Source organism: Patagioenas fasciata, chromosome 2 (genome assembly GCF_037038585.1).
Source record: "Patagioenas fasciata isolate bPatFas1 chromosome 2, bPatFas1.hap1, whole genome shotgun sequence".
In the NCBI taxonomy this organism is placed as follows: Eukaryota; Metazoa; Chordata; class Aves; order Columbiformes; family Columbidae; genus Patagioenas; species Patagioenas fasciata.
In genome coordinates, this window is record NC_092521.1 from 25,798,080 (window position 1) to 25,822,297 (window position 24,218).

At 39.5% G+C, this 24,218-nt stretch overlaps 2 protein-coding genes across 7 annotated transcripts in view; both read right to left on the bottom strand.

Moving 5' to 3' along the window:
• The window catches only part of PLEKHF2 (pleckstrin homology and FYVE domain containing 2), a 31,926-nt gene extending 29,934 nt beyond the window's left edge, over nucleotides 1–1,992 (bottom strand). Inside the window, exon 1 of the mRNA XM_071803938.1 lies at nucleotides 1,911–1,992. The gene's annotated coding sequence lies outside the window, so the exon portion shown is untranslated. The remainder of the gene's footprint in view (nucleotides 1–1,910) is intronic.
• NDUFAF6 (NADH:ubiquinone oxidoreductase complex assembly factor 6) lies at nucleotides 1,273–21,712 on the bottom strand. Of its 6 annotated transcripts, XM_071803932.1 has the most exons (10): nucleotides 21,532–21,661; nucleotides 20,662–20,761; nucleotides 17,988–18,091; nucleotides 16,996–17,118; nucleotides 13,742–13,798; nucleotides 12,139–12,241; nucleotides 9,055–9,188; nucleotides 7,194–7,295; nucleotides 3,424–3,480; nucleotides 1,273–2,923 (listed from the first exon to the last, which is right to left on the bottom strand). In XM_071803932.1, exons 3-10 carry the CDS (start codon nucleotides 18,006–18,008, stop codon nucleotides 2,795–2,797), a joined length of 726 nt encoding a protein of 241 aa, XP_071660033.1. In that variant the 5' UTR covers nucleotides 18,009–18,091; nucleotides 20,662–20,761; nucleotides 21,532–21,661; the 3' UTR covers nucleotides 1,273–2,794. The 6 variants fall into 6 exon arrangements, with proteins under 6 accessions (XP_071660033.1, XP_065687457.1, XP_065687458.1 ...); XM_065831385.2 differs by lacking the exon at nucleotides 20,662–20,761 and having other exon boundaries at nucleotides 17,992–18,091; nucleotides 21,532–21,712; XM_065831386.2 differs by lacking the exon at nucleotides 20,662–20,761 and having other exon boundaries at nucleotides 21,532–21,671.
• Between the last annotated feature and the right edge of the window lie 2,506 nt (nucleotides 21,713–24,218).

Sequence of the window (24,218 nt, forward strand, 5' to 3'; positions counted from 1 at the left end):
ACCAAAGTAAAATGCAGATATTCAAAGGTTTAGCTGTGAGGAAAACGGGGACAATCTGCAGGATGCACTTCTCAAAAGCAATAACTAAGATTTTTCCTTGAAAATAAATATCATCTTTGGTTTGCTTTTACTAACACCATTATATGGCTGAGTGGGAAACAATTAACCTGCAAGATCACCGGGTAAGTGATGTCTGATGTGTTCCAGTTCATTCAGGACTTTTGATGCTGTAGCTGCTACCTACCATGGACAAAATGCCATCTGTTACAGGACTAATATAATTCTTATGCTTTGCTAGCTTAAACCTGCAAGTCTAAGTGGAAAGAGACTCTGGAACAGACTCCAGTGAACTGTTCTGAAGAGAAAGATGAAGATATAATTCTGTGCTTTAGCAAAAGCAAGACCATAAAGATAAAAGACATAAAAAATGTAAGGTCACTGAAGAGGACACCCACTAGAATGCTGCTTTACATGGACCAGACTAACTAGACATGGAAATTATTTTCAAAGATGTAATTAGCAGCTAGCAATAGATTTGCTAGTTGTTCTTCTGATACAAATAACCAGTAGGTTAGGATCAATAAGAAAATACTTTGCCAGATTAAAAAATAAAGGAGAAATAGGAGAAATTTTTGTCAGATGTAGAATTATAAATTATCAGAACTGATGAACAGAATTTCTTATATGGTACCAAATGCTACTGAGAAATAAAAGGAGATAATACTAGTGGAAGCAGACAAATTAAGACTACCTTGTTTGGCAGGTATTTAATGCCTCCATTCACAACATTGCCCCTAAGGGCAGAATCAGGCATAACCATCCAAGAGAGCCAGCTGTTCCCTGAAGGCTACAAAGGAGACATAGATTGCTTATTCCAGCAGCCTCCTGGCATTTGCAATTCAAAGTGCTGCTTTACTTTCTCAAAACTCTATTGTGACAATTTATTTATTCCAGATCCCTTTTACTAATTCACTGGTAAGTCCCCTCTCACCATGCCAACCATTCACTGCATCGCATGGCTGCTTCTCTACACTACAACAAATGAGACCTCGCATTGATGCATTGTAAGCACATTGTCAAGATTTGTTCCACTTCAACACCGAAGCAAAGCACTGGCCTTGTGGCCTGGAAGCAAGATATCACTGTAGCCACTCAGTGCCCTGGTGATCCCACATGGTGCCGGCGCAGGAAGGAAATAACTGTTCACCAGACCTCTCTGCCACATTCAGCACCAAAGTGGTAAGATACAGCAACTGACTTGAGAACCAGACAGAACCTGTTAAGATTTAATTTTTACAAGATAGCCAGTATACTCCCGATCCAGCATACATGGATTTTTCTAGGTTTTATCACTTTTGATTATGACACCTCTAGTAATACAGAAACCAAGATCCTGAGCTGAACACATTGAAAGAGAAATGTCTTATTCAGGATTAGGACACTGCAGAATTAACCAAGATCTGTATCGCAAACTGACTCCAAACATGTAAAATAAAATCACCAAATGAAGGATTTAATATTGGGTTCCTAAAATTTCTACCATGCTGACAGTTTCTGTGATTAAAAAGGCCATGAGTCTTGTTCTCAGAAATTCATTATATAGCATTGTCCACTAAAATACAGGATGCTGTTACACAATCAAGCATCTGGGGAGATTAACCATGATTAAAAAAAAAAAAAAAAATCTCTGGGAAAAGCAGCTATTTAATAGAACAAGAATGACAGCAGAATAAACTACCAGATTTGTGCAACTGAATCAAGCTGGATGTTAAGAAGTATTATTTTACCAAACAACAAATAAACCAGAAATATTTACCTTGATCCTACGAGATGCTGAGTACAAAACTCCCAGTAACCTCCCACCAAAAAAACAGAGCAGTCTGTTTACAGAGAGGGAGGACTAAAATGACCTGGAACATCGAGGAATGTGTTTCTTCACAGCACCGAAGAACAGGAACTGAAGAAAGCCAGGCAGGAGGGTGTCCTGAGAGACGTGGTGAATATGAACAAAGGGGCAGTCGAAGCCAGGTTGCAATCACAGCTGTGGGCACAGGCAGAGAGACGAGGGGTCGGGAGGACACACAGCCAGGCTACGAGCAGAGTGAAAACGCCTCTGGCTGAGCTGAAGGTCAGGACTGTGTGAGGGTTCTTCCTACGCTGTAAAGCTGTCCTCACCTGACCTAGAGACACTTCAATGCTCCATCTCAACACACAGTTCAATAATTTCTGTACTACATCTCTGTTTCACCATTCTGAAATTCTACATAAACACTACGTAATTAAAACAGCTTTTCCTGACAGTTTCTTGCATTCAAATATATGTGCTCATTCTTTCAACTATGAAGCATCACTAGTACTTGCAAGAAGTCTGCTCCTTGCACTAAACAGAACTGCTTGGCTGATTTGTAAGGCATTTACTGTAACTGCTTTTGGGCACAAAGCAGTCTTCTTTTTTTTTTTTTTTTCAGTAAAGTGTCAACTGTCAGAAGTATCCATTAGCACAGAATTTGTCCAAAAAGAATACTATCATATGGCTGTTATTACAGGAAAGACAAGAAAAGTAATCTCAGAACAGCACAGCTGACTTGGCAGGCATGTGAAGCAGAGAAATCAGCGTAATATTCCAAGAACAAACTTAACTACTGCCAGCAAGCTGACAGCTACAGTTCATGCGCATCTGCTGTTTCCCATGAACTGCACTTTGCAGAAGTGTGAAGTTAGACACTTAACAATTATATCAAGCTAAGACATTAAAGAAAATCTCAGTACTCTGAGTCCATATTAAAAAAAAAATTTAATATGTTTTTTTCCAAGATCTAATATATAAATGCAATGGTAATAATGTACTCTTCTTCTGTAAGCTTGGATGAAATATGTTGAAGTCCACTTTTCGCATATTACATAAATAATCATCTAAAGCAACCTAGAAAAGAAGAAAGAAAGTATATTCCATATGGTGCACACAAATAACTGAGCATTAAGTTTAAAAAGCAATACATGAAACTGAATGGGAAACTGCAAAAAAGTCTTGACAGTTTGCCTGTTTTATTAAGTGGTAGCATAACCATCACATTCAAAGGACATAAAAAGGCACATTTTGTGAAGAGAAGCATTTTTTACTAGACCAAGCAGCATAGAAAAAAATTAGACAGGATTTTGGGCTCTTGCATCAGAATGATGGTTTATGAGTATCTTGGGTGAAATTATGTAGTTAAAGAAGAAGGATTATAAGTGTTGAACGAAATTAGGAGGTTCCACAGTCAGACACACATTATGATATCCAGAGGTTTTAGGTGTAACACCCTCCCAAAAGAGACAAATGAAGTATTAGTTCATCATGCTTAATTTGGTACTCTACTCTTCACAAACACATTAGCACAGAAATGAATCCATCACTTAACAAGTGCATGATATCACACCCACCGTACAGAAAAAAGCAGGATATGCCTTCACAGGAACTTTCTTACTGAAAGATCTAGCCTGAAAGTAAACAGGGTAAGGCGGGAGAAAAAAACAACAACAAACAAAACATACTTATTAGGAGAACATAACATTTGAGATTAAACATCAATTACTATATATAATGGTTAGAGCTAACAGACTGTATTACAACCTTCATTCCTTTTTATTTTGACATCCTGAAACTATAATCTTACATTATGTGCAAGCCAGCACCACCCCTCACTGTATGCAATAGTAATTACACAGAAAGCATATAATAGTGGGAGGGGACCTGCTAAAATTCGTGTATGTTTTGATAGCCTTACAGTTTACATGTAATAATAAACCAATGTAAATTAGCATCCATTGTTCTGACAAAGTTCCAAGTTTCAACACTTTTCCCCCCCACCAAATACCATTCCACAGCCCAAGCGACAGAAATGATGGAAGACCAGGAATGCATTTCTCTGAGTGCATCTTTTTAGTCCAGTGTTCTTATCAGTCCCAGAAGTCCAGTTATGCTCCATTTACATTTATGGGACTCTGAAAGTATCTCAATGCCTCAGGTCCACAGTATCTAAGTATAAACAGAGTCTAAACCATGGCTGAATCAAATCTATAATTTAAACCCACATACAACTCAGGCACATCTAACAGAGGTGAAGCAAATCTTCCTGTAATGTTTATTTATAAATACAAAATTCCCCATTTTACCTTTTTTTTTTTTAACAGATTAAAAACCAAAGCAACCAACCAACCCCTTATGAATATGAGGAGCATGCATGAGTTTCTATTAGTTTTCCATGGATCTTTCCAGACAACTGAGAAAATCAGGCTGAAACTTCACTAGAGAAAAATACTGAATCTTTTCATAGGGCAAATGATTTTAGAACTTTGAGATGTAATAACATGTGTGTGCGTATTTATATATATACACAAAGGAAAATGCTCCTCCCTGATCTAATGCTCTGCCTTACTATTATTAATTGCAAGATGAAAAAAGAAAGTAACCTTGCTTGACCTTCTTAACCCAGAATGCATTTTATGTCAGTCAGAAAGCATTTTATCTTCCTTGGTAATTTGAGTCCCTAATGATCTAGCATAATTGAGATAAACGCAAAAAGCCTAAAGGAGACCTTCTTTATAAAGAGGAATGGGCGAGGGAATGCTTAAGAGAGGGAACATGTAAATGTATTCACAGGCTTTCAAAAGGATCACTGTGGGACTGACAGAGCACTTTTATTATATCCTTTTATTCTAATAAAACACCCAATTCCTAAAGAAAACGCCAATCTTCATTACCTTATTTTGCCCTCTGCTGGTCATCAGTCGCAGTGTCAGGAAGAGCTGACCACACTTCAAAAACTTTTATCCCAAGATTAAGTGCCCCATTACTGCAGTATGGTGCATATAGCATCACTGAGAATTTAGCACTTGAGGATTATGTTTCTCCTGACTGTGAAATGGGGCTGGTAACCGTTACCCTCATCCTCCAAAATATGTGGTTTGTGGAACAAATGCTGAGATTGTTGAAACCTCTCTGCAGGGTTTAAACTTTACCCTACCCTGTAATTCCAACTAAGACAGAGGGCAAGTGGCTGTAGAGACCCTCAGGCAAAACAAGATTGTGATTTTATTCAAGAGAACAGATGCATTTAAAGGCACCAGCCCATTACATACACCTGAAGTCTTGAAATACCCAGCAAATGTTGCCAGCAAAAGTCCATTTCATCCATTAGGGGAGAAAGTATCTTTATCCTTGCATTAGCAAAGACCATCTGATTACCAAGGAGGCTAATACCCTGTTATTACTGCCAGTTATTGACAGTTCAAGTGATTTGAACACTCTAGAGATCCTACACTGTCAATTATTCTTCGCTGATTATGATGGAGGCTGGAAGCAAGTATCCAGACAGTGTTTTTTTTTTTTTAAATTAAGATGATATAACCCATGCATTTAAAAAAAAGGGGGGGGAGGGAAAGGAAGGATGCCAAGATCAACATTCTATTTAATAAAATGCTAATACCGCCCTAATCTGGTTTCCTTGTGTTTATACTTTTCTGTTTAGTCTCCAATTACATGATCACGTTGCATATTTTCTATAGGGCCCTCCCAGTGCATAACACAGGCAAGGCTCTAGGAATGGAGTGGGAAGGAAGGGGGCGTAACGTTCTGTCTTCTTCAGAAGCTGGCTGGCATGTTGGGAGCCAGGGGTCCAACACACTAAGATTTATGAAGTTATCTGAAAGGCTCTGAAGAACTCTATTCTCTCCCTGCTTCTGTCCCAAAGTTTCCATGCAACACCAGCAATCAAATCTTAAGCAGCTGGACAATAAATATACATAGTTCATTTTCCATGTCTCCCATCCCTGATATGAGGCATTTCAGGCCAGACACTCGGCATTTTTTTAAGCCACAAGTGCAACCAATGCAAACGCGTTGTATACACTGTGCATTATGGGTTGAAGGGTGGGGAATAGGAAAAAAAAAAGAAAAATCAAGTTATTTCAGCTTGAGCAAAGACAGTGGACAGTTTTGACCTTGGATTTTGTCTCTATTCCCTGCTTCTAAATGGAATAAACCATCTCCCTGGGCATGTGACAACAAAAACTGAGACATCAGGTGAAACGACATGAACATGAATGCATTAAGTGCAAATTACAGTCTGTATTAAAAACAAAGCCCAAGGCTAAAAATTATTAAAAAAAAATATAAACATTAATCAACTAACTAAGCGCTGACTGAACTAACCAGAGCTGCCTCATTTTACCTTCAGAAAAATGAAGAAGGGCTCTCCTGTCTCTACTGCATAAAACTGTGATCACAAGTCAATGCTGCAATGGAGGATTATATTAATGGTGTAAATACCGATATAAATCTGGCATTTCTTTCCTTTGAAGTGGTATCTTTTCAGACCACCTTGACTGGAAGTACTGGACGCAATACTCAAAGTATATGCATACACAACTTGTAGACATAAGAAATTCTTTACAGTGCTTCTTGCAAGTTTTGTTTTCTAAAGACAGACACAACATCACTGATGAAAAATCCTTTTGCTTCTGTATTATGTACCAACAAGCAATGCAGAGTGCAGCTAAAAAAAGAGTATTAAAGAAAAATAGAGTAGGACTCTGCAGTTCTTCAGGATTCATTATCCACTGGTCCAATCAAATAAAGTCTTTCTTAATTCACTTGGCCGTGACCCAGGAAAGAAATAAACAGAAAGCACCTTTTCCAACATAGCTTTGAGCATGGCTGGTCACATCAAGGAACGAATTCCCCCTCCCACACACAAAGCAGCAGTTAAAGGCAACACGCTCTGCTTGCCTGGCAGCTCTTCCACCATCCTGTGAAGTACCATATGCACAAGTGCTTCCTATGGTGCTGATCCTACGCTGGCGTATAGTTGCATTTATAAAAGTCTGCTTGAAGTTTCTCTCCCAGTAATCAGGTTTTTAGTCAGTATTTACATATATTCAATTGGACCTGGCTGTGAGTAAACTGCCTCCTGTACATACAGATAAATATAACATTAATACAGAAGTAGTTGTAATATTTAAAGGTTTTGTGTGGTCGTGTTTGTTTTGGTTTGTGTGTGTTTGTTTTTAATATAAAACCTCAAAGTAATTAAAGGCAAAACATTTGAAATTAAGTATGCAGCTGTAAGTCTTCCTACAACACATGCACAGTGCTTTGTGAAGATTAGCATCAATTATGTTTATTTAAATAAACAAAAGGGAAAAAATCTCACATGTTCTAGATGAATATGGGCCTGGCTGGCAATGTCGTATATTACATCTCTCACATTTTTCTCTTGCTTGCCTCTTATGAAATCCTCTTGTGAAACTCCATGCTAGACATAGGAAGGAAAATCAAAAAGAGAAAAAAAACTCAATAAATATCAAGTTTCCATTTTAGGTTCTCAAAAACCTGTCCCAACAACCAAACTAGTGACACAAGACTGAATCAGCCTCAATGTTTTAGCATTGCTCCCTCCTTTTTTATTCTCCCCCTTTTTTTGTAAGTGACTTGGAAAAAAATTCAAGAGAACAAAGAGAACAACCCGTAGATACTCTGTCTACATGAATTTGATCCACAAAGACTTTGTAGTCAGTCAGATAACCAAGTCAGATTTTAAAGTTTTGGGAATTTAGATCAGTTTAGATGCCCAATTTCTAAAACCATAATCCAATAACTGGTATTAAGCAGAAGAAAGCCAGTAACGGTTAACATGGAAGCCATGCTGGTTTATGAAGTAAATCATTATCTTGGGGTTGGTGTGCACCATCAACTTTGCAAATAAAATACCCAAAGCACTCTAAATTAACCCAACCAAAACACCTCAACAAAACCCCCCAAAAAACAACCTCAAACTTATTCTTTGACTATAGTGACCAATATAAGACATAATATGGTATATTCAGAATTGCACTGGAGACAGGGACTCCAGGGGAACTGCGATACTTGCCAGCAGCCGAAATTTTCACAAGACACTCAGTCTGCACAGAAGGCATGCAAGCTGTTTTTGCAGTTTCACTGTAAAACACCTTCCGTGGCAAGGCATGACTGCGATTTTTTAGGCTATGTTTGAAAAGCTGAAAACTTGGAAGGCCTCCTGTATCATCCAGTCCCAGAAAGGCTGAAAGCAGGATGCAGCTCCTCTCTGCAGTCTTATAACCCTGATCGATCTAAGTTTTTTGCAACTACCTAAATCACTAACTCCAAATCAAAACTTTCAATTGTATTGAAAAGATATTCAGAAAACACTTGAACAACTGCCTTAAGCATCACCAGCATTGCAGACATTTTGGTTAAGCATAAAAAGAACAGCATTAACATTTAAAAATATAGACTGGAGATGAAGGAGTAACAGCTGCGGTGCCTATAGATCTAGCCAGAGAACACTAATGAATAAATCTGAGTTTTAATCCCACTTTATCTGAATTGCAAGATCTGCTAAATTACAATGCAAAACAGGTGTACAGTTTAAATTGGAATGCTATACCATCTATTACAGCAACATCTGGAAAGTATGCTTATAGCTATCAAATCCGTAACCAAAAAAACCCAACAAACGACAACCAAAAAAACCCAACAAACGACAACCAAAAAAAACCCACCAGCACATTTATTAAAAGGTAGCAAAGAGAAATACAAGAAGGTTGTTCAGAAGTAAAATTTCTCACAACGCTTCCTTTATGGGGATAGGGGGAAGAAAAACAAACCAAACAAACAAAAAAAAAAAAAAAAACAACCCACACCAGACACAAAAAGACCCCCAAACCACACCACAGGCCCCATTCCATATGTGTATTTCTACACTTTAATGGAAAAATTCCTGAAAGCTAAAATATTCACAGAATCACAGAATCACTACATTTAATAAAAAATAAAATAAAACCCAGAAACCCTAGAGTTTCATGAAGGTCACTCATCTCACCTCCCAAAGGATATAAAACCATGACAATGGTATATTACTAGGCACAACAGAAAGAAGTAAATAAAAAAGATGTTCTGTTTCTGGTCTAATAAATTATGATCTCATATCTAGCGTTGAGAGACACAGTCAGAAACACTATACTGTTCAATTCCAGACAAATTGCTTCTCTTACCAACATACAAATGTCCATGGGAAGAAAGACCTTTTGTCTTGCGCTATGATACGGAGTTGCTCTCAAACAGGTAACTATGCCTTGCGCTTTCCCAATGTGACTGGCTGCATGGTCGGCATGGATGTCCCTCACACCTAAAATTGCAGAAATAACATGTTCAGAAACATACTTTCAGGCCTTTTGAGGGGTATAGTCTTCCCTGATGTGTACTACAGTCATATTTAAGGAAAACTAAGTGTGTTGCTCCATGATAGAACTGTCTATGTTCATAAATTGCCTTGAGATCTCATCTCAGAGGTGCAGAGCAGGAGGCAAATTCATTGGTTTCCACATTTAGGAGCAAGATGCCTCTTGGCTTGTTGCAGTTTCTGCAAAGTGTGGCACCTGTTCAGATATAATACATCAGTACACAAACTCATTTTCATTGGCATGTCCTGTCCCAGAATAACTATTCCAATAACTGTTTTTCTTGCCAGAAAAATCATTCAAGTGTGAGATTCCTGACAAGCAGTAGTGCTTACAGCACGATTTCATTATTAGCTGCAGCTGATTCAGCAGTGTACTGAAGCCAAACAGAAGGGTCCTAAGCTTCCCCCCAAACCCGTATTTCTGCCAGGTGCCTTGTGCTGTGACGGGCAATGAGGGAGCAGCCCGGCAAACTGAATTAGATCACGAAAGCAACGGAAAACTAACTTTAGTCACGCAACAGTGCAACCTGTGAGAGGGAGATGAGAGGGACAAAGCAGCAGCGTTGCTCTTCATGGCAAAACCATGCAGGTTTGTCTTAGACCCATCATAAAGCCATAATGTTTTCACAGGACTGAGAAAATTTAAAGGAAAATGGAAGTTAAAATTCATAGAAGATCTAACAGAAGCAGCATTCTACAACGAAAGGAGGGTACAAGAATTGCAAACTAATGAGCCTGACACCCAAAAATTATTAATATACTAGGCATACCAGATTCACTGCCTGAGCCTTAGGATCATAGAATTATTTTTATTGGAAGAGACACTCAAGATCGAGTCCAACAATTAACCCAACTGTGGCAATAAAACATGTCCCTAAAAATCTCATCTATGTGGCTTTTAAACATTTCAAGAAATGGTGACTCCACCACTTCCCTGGGCAGCCTGTTCCAATGCCTGACAACCTCTTCTGTGAAGTTTTCCTAATATCCACTTTGAACCTTCCCTGGCACAACCTGAGGCCATTTTCTCTTGTCCTATCACTTGCTACTTGGCAGAAGAAACCAACACCCTCCATGCTACAACCTTTCTGTGATGGCAACTACATCATAGTTTTTCTGCAGCACAACCTTTGAATGGTCTCAGAACTCTTTCAAAACAGCGGCTGTAAGAAGACTACATGGACTTATTTTGGCAATGGCAGTAGAAAGCAGAGTGTGGCTTGGAGGAATCAATGGATATTACTTACTGATACTGACTGGGCAGCTCAGGCTTTACATATAAACTAAGAATAAAAATATTTTTTAAAAAAAAAACAGCAGCTGAAAGAGTAAGAGTTATTATAGCAATGACTTGTGCTCAACCTGGGAATATGTCCCAGAAGTGACGTTCTGAAAAAGTCTAACAAAATTCTTAGTGGCTCCTAACTACTTAGACTCCTAACTACTCAGGCAAGGAATCAGGGACCACAACATAAATATTTTTAAATTACAGGAGCTGGGATGAAGTACCAGGATGTTGGACAAGATTATCAGTCAAAATGAGCTTGACAAAAGGCGTACATGGAAATCAGGAAGAATAAAGCAGCACTGCTACTAGGAGGGATACACACAAAATGGAGACAGGCCAGGAATAAAGAAGCTAAAAAGCAAAAGAAATTTAGCAAACATGACCTGTAACGAAACCACGTCCACCTACTCTACAAAAGACTGCTGATAGGAAACACCCAGAAAACAGCTGTGTTCAATTAGTTTCTCCATTTGTGGAAAAAAACACAGAAGTTAACTGTTTAATATGCAGTGAAGGACTTTTCCTTAGATATTTTGTAACAACGGTATATTTAAGAGAAGTTCAACATGACAATAGGGAAACTAGAAAACACAGAGCCCCCATAACAGATTTTCAAGAACAGGCTCATCTGACTTTCATCATGACTAAACTTCTTCAGGATCTAAGATGTTCTCAGAATGGAAGACGCTGGTATTTCTCGTACTCCTACAGTTCTTCAGTCAGGAGTTCAGAAAGACACTTGGAACATTTAACTGATTACTTACTGAGGAAGTGAACATCAGATGTTAAGAGACTGGTTCCTCATTTCTTCCTAAGAAAAATGTGCTCAGTGTATCTTTTTACTTCTCCCTCTTTTTTCTTTCTAAACTCTTTTAGCCTCAGCACTGGACTTTCATCAGACTAGCAAGAGTAAAATATTGCTACAACAATACTAAATACCACTAAATAGTAGTAATTCTCACATTTCTTTTATGTCTGAGATCATACAGGGAATACTTCCATAATGCAACCAACACCTAAAAGAAAATCACCCTTTTCTTCACTGCAAAGAACATTTCTTTTCCAATCTGTGACTCGTGTGTTAGACATGACACAGATACTAGTTCTTAACCACAGGGATCATATCAGGAGGAGGATTCAGACCCAAATTTACAACATGACCAATGGAAGTTCATAGGTTGGGAAGTAAGCTGTTGAAAGATAACGAGTGTATATCACTGCAATATAGAACAATGGCTGCAGAAGAACTACGGTACTTTGTGTTCTGACAGGTAGGACAGCCAGAAAACACAGTGAAGACCTGAATTTACCACACGCTGAAACAGGAGAAAGAGAAAACAAAGAAACAAAGAACGGAGCAGTAGGAAACCGCACTTCAATGAGCTTTCCACTGAGCAGCTTCCAAGGAAAATACGTAGTTCTAGGACAGGTGCAGTACAAGTCCAGATTTATGGTTGAGCATTCAAACGACATCTGAAGTATTCCCTAAGATAACTTCTACTGAAAGTAAACTCCCATGGAAAAAGAGTGGGCTTTTTGAAACATCAATACATGTTATACCTCCACTAACGAGTCATCAACAAAATCTAAAAAGGGGAAAACACCTACCCAGCATTTCCAAGGTGAGGTACAAGAGAGCACTCTGAGTGTTCTCAGAATACATTTCAAGCTCCTGGATGTTATGGTATGCTCTGTCATCCAAATTCTTCTCCTGTAATAACAACAGAAAAGTTCAGTAAAACATAACTGCTATTTGTACAAATTTATTATTACAGTCATGTCAGTCTAACCCAAGATATAGAAAGACAGTAGTTGTCCATTAAAGCTTACAGCAAATCTAACATAGCCAAATAACCACATGGAACTGCAGCCAAGTCTGGTTGCAAATGTAATTTTTTGCAACAATAAGAAATCAGAATTCTTCGTTAAAAAACATACAGCCAAAACAAAACACCATATGGTATTCTTACGCTATGGGGCTGCTAATTTTAATACTTAATTTGCATATGAAGCACAGAGAAATTTAGATAAATAGGAGTGTATTTAAAACATGCACAAAAATCAATCCATCAAATATGCACACAAGTTTCAGTCATATGCAAACACTCCCAAAAATATAACTTCCTCCATCATTCTTCCTGTCCTTGTTGCTTTTGTGGTTAAAACATATCAGTCTTAAGATTGAAACCCATCCTAAGATTAAAAACCTCTCAACTCTTCCACAGCAATGACACTATGGGAATAACTGACCATCAATTTTCTCAAGGTGTAACTTCATGAGACACTAACTCCAGCAGCAAAGCTAGCTTAAGAAATTCCTGCCATCAACTCTTCATTCTTGCCTTTGTGTGAGAGTTAGCAGCAGCATCACTGTACCAGTGAAATTCTTCCTCTTTTTTTTTTCCCAGAAAAAAGGGTGGATATTTTAAAATTCATGTGATTTGAATGCTTCAATCTACAGCACTGCTTCGAAAAATCTCTACAGCCATCAAAAAGAGATGCAGCAAAGTGCGGCAGAAAGGTTCAGACGGGTCATTCAATTTTTGAGATTTTATATCCATGACTAATCACAAAAGGTGGCTATTTAGGGGCAAAATTCACATGGTAAGAAAAAAGTTGAAGAGTAACAAGATTTGTGTGACTTTTTGCAACATGCAAATGCCCTCAGAATGGTACAAAAAGAGACCACATATGAGTTTATCTTCTTGCGCATCTTCACTTCCATTTCTATTAAAATGCAGTTTTCCAGAACTGTTAACAGTTGCATATGGAGATCTTATTACTTAATCCCATAGGATACAACACCCCTCACTTAAGTACAGAAAAGGTATTTAAGTGTAACTCCTGATGGATTACCTCCAGGGGTAACCACTTCAAATCAGGAATAGAGAACAGTAACAGAAAACATGAGCACAAATACACTGGTTATCAGAGCAAGAAAGATGTGGATTCTCAAACTATATCTATTTAAAGCAAAAATAAACACAGGATTCTATTAGCCATTTTGGCGAGAAAGAGCAGAAATTACAAGTAGGAGCATCATGGGAGAACTAAAAGGACATATAGCAGTATCATTCTTTAAGACAAATACTACTGCCTGGAAAAGATTAATTATTTAAGCTTTTGTTTTACACACAAACACACAAAAATAAGGGGAAAAAAACCAAATATGACTAAAACCAGAATGAGTCTTTGACTGGTAAATACTTACTCTTTCGTCAATGATTTTCATGAACCACATTTTAGTCAAGTTATGCCTCCTGACAGCCTGAAAATTACGAAATAAAACATCCATGTTAATGTATACAAAGTGATGGAAGTACTGTATTCTGAAGGCTGAAATATATTTGAGATAATCCTTTTCTTACAAGGATTATATTCACTGAGTTAAATCAAAGTGGCATGTCAGTGGAAAATGAGAATCTTCTTCAAATACAAAAATGGAGCTTGTTACAAGTTGTTGCACACAAAAAATGAAATCCTGGACATCAAGCCAGCTAACTAAAAGTATCTAATTAAAAACATTTTTGAAAGCAATTTATCCTTTCACGGAGTTATATGTTCCCACAAAATATTTGGAGATAACTATATTCACTCTCCAAACAGAACACAGCTTCCTCCAGAGTCAAGCAAAAAAAATATTTCCCCTGTAAACTTCCAAGTAAACGTCAGTACAACATACCAAGACGTACTGTCAAAACAGCATCCTAAAAACATAATAATATTAATATTATGGCTTTGTTTAAAAACGTATCCCACAGCATTGCATATTCACAAATTCTTCTTTTTGGCACTTCTCTTGTATTTTACATCGTTCAAGTACCAGTTCATTCTATCAGGTTACATTCAGTCCTCTTACACACACTGAGTTTTGCAGACCACACTGTAGGAAAGGCTACAATGACACGTCTAGATATTTATAAACAAACACACAGTGTCATGGCCTCTTCTGCTCCTCACACTGCCCTGCCAGGAGGTGGGCTGGGGGTGCACAGAAAGCAGGGAGGTGACACAACGGGAACAGCTGACCCCAGCTGACCAAATTAAGATTTCACACCATATGATGTCATGCTCAGCAATAAAACAAGGGGAAGGCTGGTGGAGCTGCTGCTCAGGAACTGGTTGGGCATCCATCAATTGGGGGTGAGGAATTATTTCCATTTGCATCACTTTCTTGGGGTTTATTTTTCTATTCATTATTTTTTATCTCTTTTCCTTACAATTTTTATTATTGTTATTACTATTATTTCTTTTAAATTATGAAACTGTTTTGATCTCAACGTACCAGTCTTTTACCTTCCAATTTTCTTCCCCATTCCACTGGGAGGGGGGCTCAGTGAGTGGCTGTGTGGTGCTTATTTGCCAGTTGGGGTTACACCACAACAATGTTTCGGGTTTTTTATAAGTTAGTCTTCTGCTAATAAACATTTCCACCCCACTTTGATACACACACAAGCACCCTGAAATTAAAAGCAGTTGAAAGAATAAATACAATCATACCCAGAACTAACTTGTACCAAACTGACTCAATCAGACAACAAAATAAATTAAGCTACACTAAAACAAGTACAGCTCTTTGGAAAGGAGAGAAAAGCATTTTGGGAGAAAACGGTCTTGTTCCTTGGAAGTTTACCACATGCTGGAAGAGAGACAGAAAGGAAACAAAAAGCAGAGGCACAGACAGATTGACATGCAAAATGAGCAATTCTGCATTTTAGTGTCTGCATTAAAATATCAACCTAGATGCATCAACTCCTGTAATCCCATAAAAAGGCTCACAACATTTGCCAGTCTTCATTCTAACTGTACGAAGCCGTTGTTGTGGCTGAAGCACACACTTTATCTGAGCTGGAGACACCTATGAAGAGCCTGAGTCCTCCTAAATGTGACTGTAACAGGTGTTTTATTTTACTTCTTGGGTTTATCTATATTATCTCTTAAACAAACTGTATCTTGTTTAAATCCCAATTTTAACATAAATGCAAGTGTTGATAGACTGGAACAAAAGCTCACCTATGCTTTATTTCACATATAAAGGAGGAAGAGTCAGGGAGAGGCCACAGTCTCAGCACTGCCAAAAAACACTGAAAGAGGATTTGGGAAGGATTCGTTTTTGTGGTCCCAAGGTGCAGCAAAGTGGGTATGAAGCAAAGATGACAACAAGTGAAATGCTCTAATCCCGCAGGAATTGCATTGTTCTAACCCAGTGTTACAGTGAGTGCCCTGCTTTTCCCGGGATTTCAACACGAACAATGCGGATGAATACCTGGATGAAGACTCCATATTTCACTGCCTATTTTTCAACAGGTCCATAAACCTAACTGCCTATGGGTTCTATGTTTACTGTATTCAGCTACTGAGATGTAGACAAACTGAAGCTTTTCCTGTCTAGAAGCTCAGGAATTCTTAGTTTAAATGCAAGTTGTGATCTTACATAGTAGACGCCTTATGGTAGCTGCTCTTTTGGAAGGTTCTAAGCCACTGGCTTTGGCCCATGGCCTTAAGTTAGTATGGAATTTCCATCCCCAAAGACATTTAAAATGGAACTCAATGTGACCTTGACAACCTAATCTAGCTTTGATGTTAGACCTTCTTTGAGTGGCAAGTTGGACTACATGAGAGCCAGACATTCCAACCAAATAAATTATTCTGTGGTTGTATATCAGCATTAAGAAGAAATCCATTTCTACTGCCTTCAGACCTCAATCATCCATCAAACATATTGATGACAGTCCTAACAAGAAATAAAAAAAAATTTGCAAGAAAGCCTGTTTCTTTGGCCATGTCCAGCAGAGGAACAGATCGGTAGGTGTACTTCATGTGTGATGTTCCATTGCTCGCAGAACTCGGACATCTTAATAAACCTTTAAACAGATTATTTAAAAATAAACTGTCAAGTTCACAAGTACATTGCCTGTTACTCAATGCACACAAAAGGATCTGTGCAAAACATAATACATGAATAGAAGTCAGCAAGCAACTCGTGATGTGAGGAGAAGAATGTGTTAAGAACTTCCTGTTATCCAGTAACTAGGTATGAAGGTATTGGGCTTTTCCTTATACCCTATATGCTACTCTGTGCTTAGGCTTCTGTCTTTTTGTACAGCATACTCTCTTCAGGTAGGACTAGCACTGGCTCAGGAAAGAACGCTTATGTGTTTCTCTTGCTATCAGCTTACCAAAATTTCCTCTGTCCTTCACCCAAACAGAAGAGAAAAAGACAGATGGTTCACAAAAGTCAGACCCTTTACATAAGTCCTACCTAAATATCCTCTTTTTCCAGCTCTGTTCTTCCATTGTAGGTAACACAAAACACCACACAGACACAAACACAAGTTACATTATCTGTTTTTAAAAAAAACAATGCTGTTAACTATGCAATACAGGTCATACAAAATGATGACATTTTTCCACACAGTAATATTTTAGTTGAGTGAATTTTAGGACAATAAAGGTGTATTTTACCCTCCACAGTTCTGTAGCAACTGGCTGATGTGGTGGGTTATCACAGTATATATTTTCCACAGCCTCCCTCCAGAACTGCATTCGCATCAAACCTGTAGTCTTCTGAGTTATGGAGTCTTTAATCTGGAAAGGATACATCTGGAGTGAAATTCAGAGTTTTTTTAAGGCACATAGTTTATCTACACTGAAAAGACAGACACATGACATAGCCAAACTCAGCAGGGAAAGCACTCAGTTCTGGATTTATATTTATTCTTCATAAAGCATATGAACATACAGAAAGTAAAACAAGTCTTCACCACAACCCAGAGAGATTAAGTCCTGGGTGACAATCACCTTTGCTTTGTCCCCAGCAGGACAAGCACCAGCGGTGGCAGCAGCAAGGGAGGGCAGCGCCAGCAGCACAGCCTAGACACTCTGACCTGGCATTTTGCTCACTCAGCACATTTCCTGAACCGCTCCTTTCTGGCAGGTGTTACCAACTTTCCCAGTTGTGCTGGCAGTTTCTGGGCACCTGGCAAAGGGGAGAGACTGCAGCCGCTCCCCTCCCACAACTCTCTAATTATTGCACACACTTCCCTCCCAGCAGCCTTTCCATCACCTGCCTTCTGCCAACAAAGACCTGGGACTAATTGTATCACCCAAGTTTTTGACAGATCTTCCACAAATAGGATTTAGCTGCATTTATCAACTTAGTCACTGCATGAGAAGCCAGGACATAGATGCAATCACACAACAGTATCAAGGACCACTGTTGCTATAATTCAATTTTAAAATTCACAACAAAGAGGAAAATCAGAAAAACTATATACCTACACAAAATAAATTGGGAGAGGCTGGCTACTTTCAAAGGACCGTTCAAAATTAAAAGTTTGTATTGCACTCTTTATCATACAAAAAGTTATTATTGGCAAAACACCACCTACTAGTGTAATTTAGGATATTGAAACTGTTGTTTTAAATTTCCAGAGTTCACAAATATATTTTAATACCTGCCTGAGCCAGTTCCACATTGAAGGCTCTCAAGGCAAAAGCAGAGGTTCGAGATTCCGCAGGCAACAGCAGAGAACACAGAAACCCTTCATAGTCACGCTTTCTATAAAAGGACAAAAAATACATTTATTATTTATAGCTCTACGTAAATTGGGTGTGCTATTGCTTGCTTAACAATGGATTCCTAAAATAGTAGCAATAAGTTGTAGTTCAAAATTCTGACTTAGCAAAAGTAGCAGCTTTTAAGTTTACTTTAAAATAAGACATACTCCACGAGAGAGGGGATGCTGTCTGAACTCTCAGTGCACCTCTCAAATCCAGATCTCAAGATACTTGGCTAAAGGCATGGAACAAGGCCTTGGCAGAACTGCAAATAGAATCCAGATTGTCCAACTTCCAGACTTCTGTTCCAAACATGAAACCACATTTCTTTAAAAGACTGTGCTTTGGAGCTTGGCAGAACAGTGCTTGCTGAACCAGTAAGTTTTTGTTGCCATATTCAAAGCATAAAAACTCTGTGTCTTGGCAGCTTCAGCGCAGGTAACTTGTTGCCAACCTAGAGTGATATGCCTTTGTTTGGCCACTTGGGTGTGCGACTAAATTTAAAAAAATAAATAAAATAAAAATCACAGCACACAGAATCATCAATTGAAAAATCATACATAACTGTAGCTAACAAAAACACCTGGTCACCTCTGAAAAACTAAATTGCTTGTTTTGAACAACATTTTTGTGTACTTTCTGATAAGCCTGTAACCTAACTCTTCATTAGAACAAGACCAGCAACTCCAGGTTTTGCTTGGAGAGTGGAGAAGCAGGTGTCCAGGAAAACACATTTACTCATTGTCATGAAGTCTGCTGTTCTTACATGTACTCATGTTTCCTTGAATAAAAGCTTAAAATAGCAAAGCCAAACTAAAACCAAGGGTTATTAGGGTTGCTACTTTTAGCATCGAACAAAAAGTATTTAACAGAGGTTCCTACCCCTACAATACACAGCAGCTGCAGGAGTAAGAATTCTCAAGTTGCAAATGCTTAGAGTTTTCACAACAGTTGTGAAACTTGTTTTAGAGCTTGATGCAAATCTAGAAGCATCAACAAAAAAATTACATTTATGAGTTTCAGCAGGCTTTAAAGGTCACCTTTGTATTAACAGATGCATCAAACTTCCCTCAAGACACTTTCTGAAAAGCTTTATCAGCTCAAAATGTAGTATTTTTTACAAGGCTGACTGTAGTAATACCCAGTATTGCCCACCCTGGGCAGGGCTGCAAGGTTTACAGACACATTTTCCCAGTTCCAGTTATGCAGTTTGCCTGTGTTGTTCACACAACACAGAACCACCTCTACTTCCAGAAAGGAAACAAAGAAACACGTTACACAAAGTAAACAGCAGCACAATAGAGAAATTTGTCTTTCCTCTAGTAATGGTGTTGGCATACTGGTGGGTTTTTTTCTCCAATTATTCTAAGCTTAAAAATTAGGTGTAGCAAAAAATAGCTAAGGAAAAAAACATCACAAAGAAATGTGAATTATATGCTGACAGTACAACCTTGGACATAACAGTATAAAAGCAAATCCATTAAGCCTCAGCCTGTAAAACAAACTTCGTATTGCTATAGCTCATGTTCCACCTCAACTCTCTTCGTGTATTAGGGTAAGGAAAAAAGAAAAGAGGGAATGACCTTAAGTCTGGTATTGAGTGTTTTTCAGTTTTCCTCTCAAGTAAGTATAAGCTTACATATGAATCCACAGATGGAAGAAAAGTTGGTTATGACCATTACTGGACTTCCAGTATAATGAAACATTTTAAGTCTTAAAAATAATTTCTTCCACATTACAAAACTCCATAATACCATCAAGTTACAAGCTTGTCTTCCAGAGCAGACATCATAAACAGCAAGAGACGGAAAACATATCTACCAGGGAAACATATTTTTAATCAAATAGCTTAAAGCTACTTGTAAAAGAGTTATTTAACATAAAATGGAAAAGCCAAGAGAAAGGACATCTTGCACACTGCAAAAAGTTGTACAAATCTACAATATTAAGGCATAACTCAGTTGTTGTTGTTGTTCTTCCTAAGGTGTGGGAGACTCAAATTCAGGACTGGGAAGCTGCTGATGCTTGCACAGCCCAAGTATTTTATTTCTGTTTGAATAGTAACTCCTTCCTTTTCTTCTTATTTTTTACAATTTTTTATTTCCATGCAACATATTAGCTACTGTGAACAGCAGCTTCAATTAAATGATGCCAAAAGCGTAACTACCTGTCATTTTATTATTCTGAATTCTATTATATTTTTATAACCAGTCTCTTTCATGGTTTAACAAAAACAAGCTTAAATTCAACGATCTCAGCTTTTGTGCCCTGGAATCTAACTATTCTGTTCACAGTTATTTGTTACTGAAAATACTTGTATTATGTTAACTTTACTGGTATATTAACTGTATATGCAGCCTCTGTTCTCCTGACGAACAGGTAGACAAATCCTGGGCAGAGTAACCAGAACAAAGGTGTAATCTGAAGTTTTATCACGGAAAATGCGACCTGGTTATGTATTCTGATGCGTCTGTAAAGGTCTGCTGCTTGGTGCTGCATAGAAAATTTAAGATTGTCACATTTCTTTCCATTAGTTTTCCTACTTCAAACATTACTGCAGATCACACACACCTTTACGTTTTTTACAAGAAGTCTGGAGAAGATGATCCAGTTCCACTCTTTCCATACTCATTTGGAAGCCTTCCCTGCTTTTGTCAACCATCTAGGACAACTATATCCAAAGAAACATTATTTAAGTCTTTATAAAGAGACTTGTTTGAGTTTCTACATTTTAACTCTGAGCTTTTGCAGACTAGAAAGCAGCTGAGGGGCCCTGCATGCTGGATATGGCCCAGAAGCCAAGCAGGGAACACTGTTGGGGCTGGATGTGTCCAAGCTGCGCTCCTGCTTCTCCTGGAGCATCCTGGATTTGATCAAAAATTGATACTTTTGAAAACTAAACTTCCTTCTCCTCCTGCATTTAGGTCAGAGAAGCTACTTGAGCTGTCTGTCCAGCTGTCAGATTTCCTCTGCTTTTGCATGTTTTCCAAGGAGCACTCGAGAAGCTTGGCTATTTCTCAGTAGCCAGGAACACCTGAAAACAGCCATTATCTTCAAACACCCACTTCGGTGATCTTTCTCTTCAAAAATCCCAGAAAAATGAAATGGGAACGTTCACTATTTCAGAAGAAAAGCAGCTGTGAAAGATGCGGGGGAGAGAAATTGCCATTTACAGCTTAAACCGTCCACGCAGCTTAAACATTTTATCGAGTTTCCGCTGCTCCCCCGAGAGCCGAGGCCACCGGCCCCGCTCACCTCAGGCCCGCCGGGCTTACTTTCGGGGCCAGGCGAAGCCGAGGGCGGCCTGGGCAGGAGGGGACACCCCGCCACCTTTCCCGGGAGGCTCAGCAGCCGTTCCGTCAGGAGGGAAGCGCTCGCCAGCCTTCCCGAGCCCTGAGGAGAGGAAAATCCCCGCCTCGGCAGCTCCCCCCCGGCACTCACCGCACCAGCTCGGCGCAGTACTGCACCTCTCCTCCGGGCGCCGGGCGGCTCCAGCCCGCTGCCGCCCTCCCGCCGCCAAGCCCCGGCAGCCCGCCCCTCAGCGTGCGGCGGCAGACCCGCTGCCGCAACCCAGCCCGCGCCATGCCGGCTGCCGCCATGCTGCCCGCCATGCTGCCCGCGCTCCGCCCCGCCCGTCAGTCCCGCGGGGACGCGCCGCTGGGAGCGTCTGGCGGAGACACGGCCGGTAGATGGCACCCGAGAACGCGCGGCTTAGGCCCGGTCGCACAGCCTATTGTTGCCATGAAAATGGCGTCTGCTGTACCCCCCCAGCCTCGGTTTCCCTCGGTGTGCGGTTTGAGGTGAATTCCTCTGCTCCGTGCGGACCCAGGCACTTGCGGCTTTAAGCCTAAAGCCTCCCCACAATGAGGAAGCTGAATTGTAAAAGTGTTCAAGCTATGGGCACTGTGGTGTAGAAGCCTCACAGGAGCAGCTGTAGGACAAGGAAAAGCCTCTGGGCTGGTTTGTGTGTGCGGGAGCAGAGCGGGGCAGTTCTGCCTGAACTGGGCAGCTGACCCTGGGCTCAGGCCTCGGTGAAATGTGTTGTTCTAAGTTTTGCAACAGAGGCCCTGTTTCCTCGTCTTGACTGGGAAATGGATTCCATATTGTATGGCGTGGCTGGAGTTTATTTGGAGAAAAATGGTCCTGTTAATCCTGTGCTCACGGACAGAGTAGCTGTGCTCCCTCAGAGTTTGGCCTATGTGAGGATAAGCCAGCAAATACTTACAAAAGTGCCACTGTGCCTGGGAGCAATTTCATCTTAAAACTATACCAGCCCAACTTAGTTGTTACGACAAGCGACAGCAGTCTGGCTTTTCTTTCTGTCCCCAGACTTGCCATCCTCTTCCCTATGCCAGTTTCAACTTTCATCTTATAGTACAGGCAGTTGGTTGAACCAGCAGAAACACACACATCCACTAGCTCCCTTTTTGTTTTCCTGAGTTCATTTTCTACCAGTTTGGTGGCTTTAATCAGTTCACTTCATGGGCAGCTAAGCATCAGTGGCAGCAACGGGGTGTCAGTGCAAGAGAGGGGCTGTGGGGCTGAGAGTGTGTCCATCTCCCCATATGTGAACAGTAATACACATGTTCATTAGCTTAGCTGTAAAGGGAAGCTGTGCAGTAAATACAGGGAGAATTTTGAGTGGGTAGTAATGTTCTAGTGACAAGGTATCTCTTTGGAAATGAGGGTAAGCCTTTATTTTGTGTCACAGAGATGAGGAGGACACTGAGGTTAGGGATCTCACTTAAGCGTTATTTAATTTATTGATTAGTGCTTCCTGTGAGTTTACCCTGAGCCATTCTTCTTCCCTTTCCCTTGTCTCTAAAGTTCTCTTTGTCTTGAAACTCTGGACCTTGTTTTAAACCCTTGCTATGCTTTGAGCAGGATTTATTGTTTGTCAGGGCATCCAAAGGAGGTCATTTAGCTTTGGGTGGAGGCTGAAACTGCTGTTGTTTAAGTTTTCAGGGAGAACTCCTAGATAAATGAATCCAACTCTTTCAGCTGCTGCCAATTCCTGGCAGAAGGGTTACATAAACATACTCTAAACCTCAAGGGTATTATAAATAAATCGTATAAAATATTAACTTTCATTAATCTCTGAATGAACCAAAATGGAGCTAAACTGATTTGAACCCATAGTAAGAGAAGAATAACCAGGTGTTGTATAAAAAACAATAATCCCAACCTCTTTCTCAGTGTGCTGACCTTTGTTTTTTATTATTCTGTACCTTTACCATTCTCAGTAAATTACAATTTTTTTCCTCTAAGCAAATATTTCATATGTCATATATAGTTATTGAAAAGCTTCTTCAAGTCTGTATAGATTCTAGTAAGTTAGCCTTTTGTGCTGCCAGTGCAGTGGGAATAAGGACTTGGCTTAATGTTTTAGTCAGTTTTTAACACTGTATATGAAAACGTAAGCTTAATAAGGGTGCCTACAAACTTCTTTTAATGATCTCATTGTGTTAAAGAGCACATTTCATCACCTTTTGCATGTTTTTCTCAGAAGTTGAAAGATAACTGCCTGTTTCTCTGATGCATACTTCTTACTGAATTATTTTGTCCCGCTCACCTCCTCAGATAAAACTCTTGAAATCCTTGAGCAGCAATGCTAGTGACAGCAACAGCTGGTTTAGGTAGAGATAATTCTGTTATTGCTCCAACCTGGAATTTCTGGAAAAAAATGCAAGTTTTGTATCAGGACATACCAATCAGTTATAGCCAACCCTCGTTAAAAGAACATGCAGATATTATGTGTCAACATATAACTGAGAAAAAGAGACCCTCAGCTGTCCCATGATGGCCAAACAGAGGCTGAAGTTTATGAGGTTTACAGATATTCACATTAAAAGTCTTAATGTAGAGGTGATTGAAGGGAGAGAGACCTGTCTGAGAATATCCGGTGACCGGAGGGTGAGTTGTTCACTGGGGTATAGGAGATTGGCACTGGGAACCCTCTCTGTAGTGACGAGAGCAGGAGTATGAACAGTGATCTGACAGGTCTGTTCTCTACACTCGCATGGACAAGGATATACTCTCCCTCTCATTTTCCTCTTCTGAATAAACCTGGATCCATTCCAGTCCCAGAGTTAAGGAAAAATCTGTGTGTAGTAACAGTAGTGTTTTCT

What these genes read in the sequence shown, in the direction of transcription:
- NDUFAF6 (XM_065831385.2), bottom strand. Translation starts at nt 21,701, where the DNA reads ATGGCGGGCAGCATGGCGGCAGCCGGCATGGCGCGGGCTGGGTTGCGG. An exon ending in TACTGCGCCGAGCTGGTGCG is followed by an intron (nt 18,092 to 21,531) that starts GTGAGTGCCGGG and finishes GTCCTTTTATAG; the next exon opens with AAAGCGTGACTATGAAGGGT. An exon ending in TCAATGTGGAACTGGCTCAG is followed by an intron (nt 17,119 to 17,991) that starts GCAGGTATTAAA and finishes TATCCTTTCCAG; the next exon opens with ATTAAAGACTCCATAACTCA.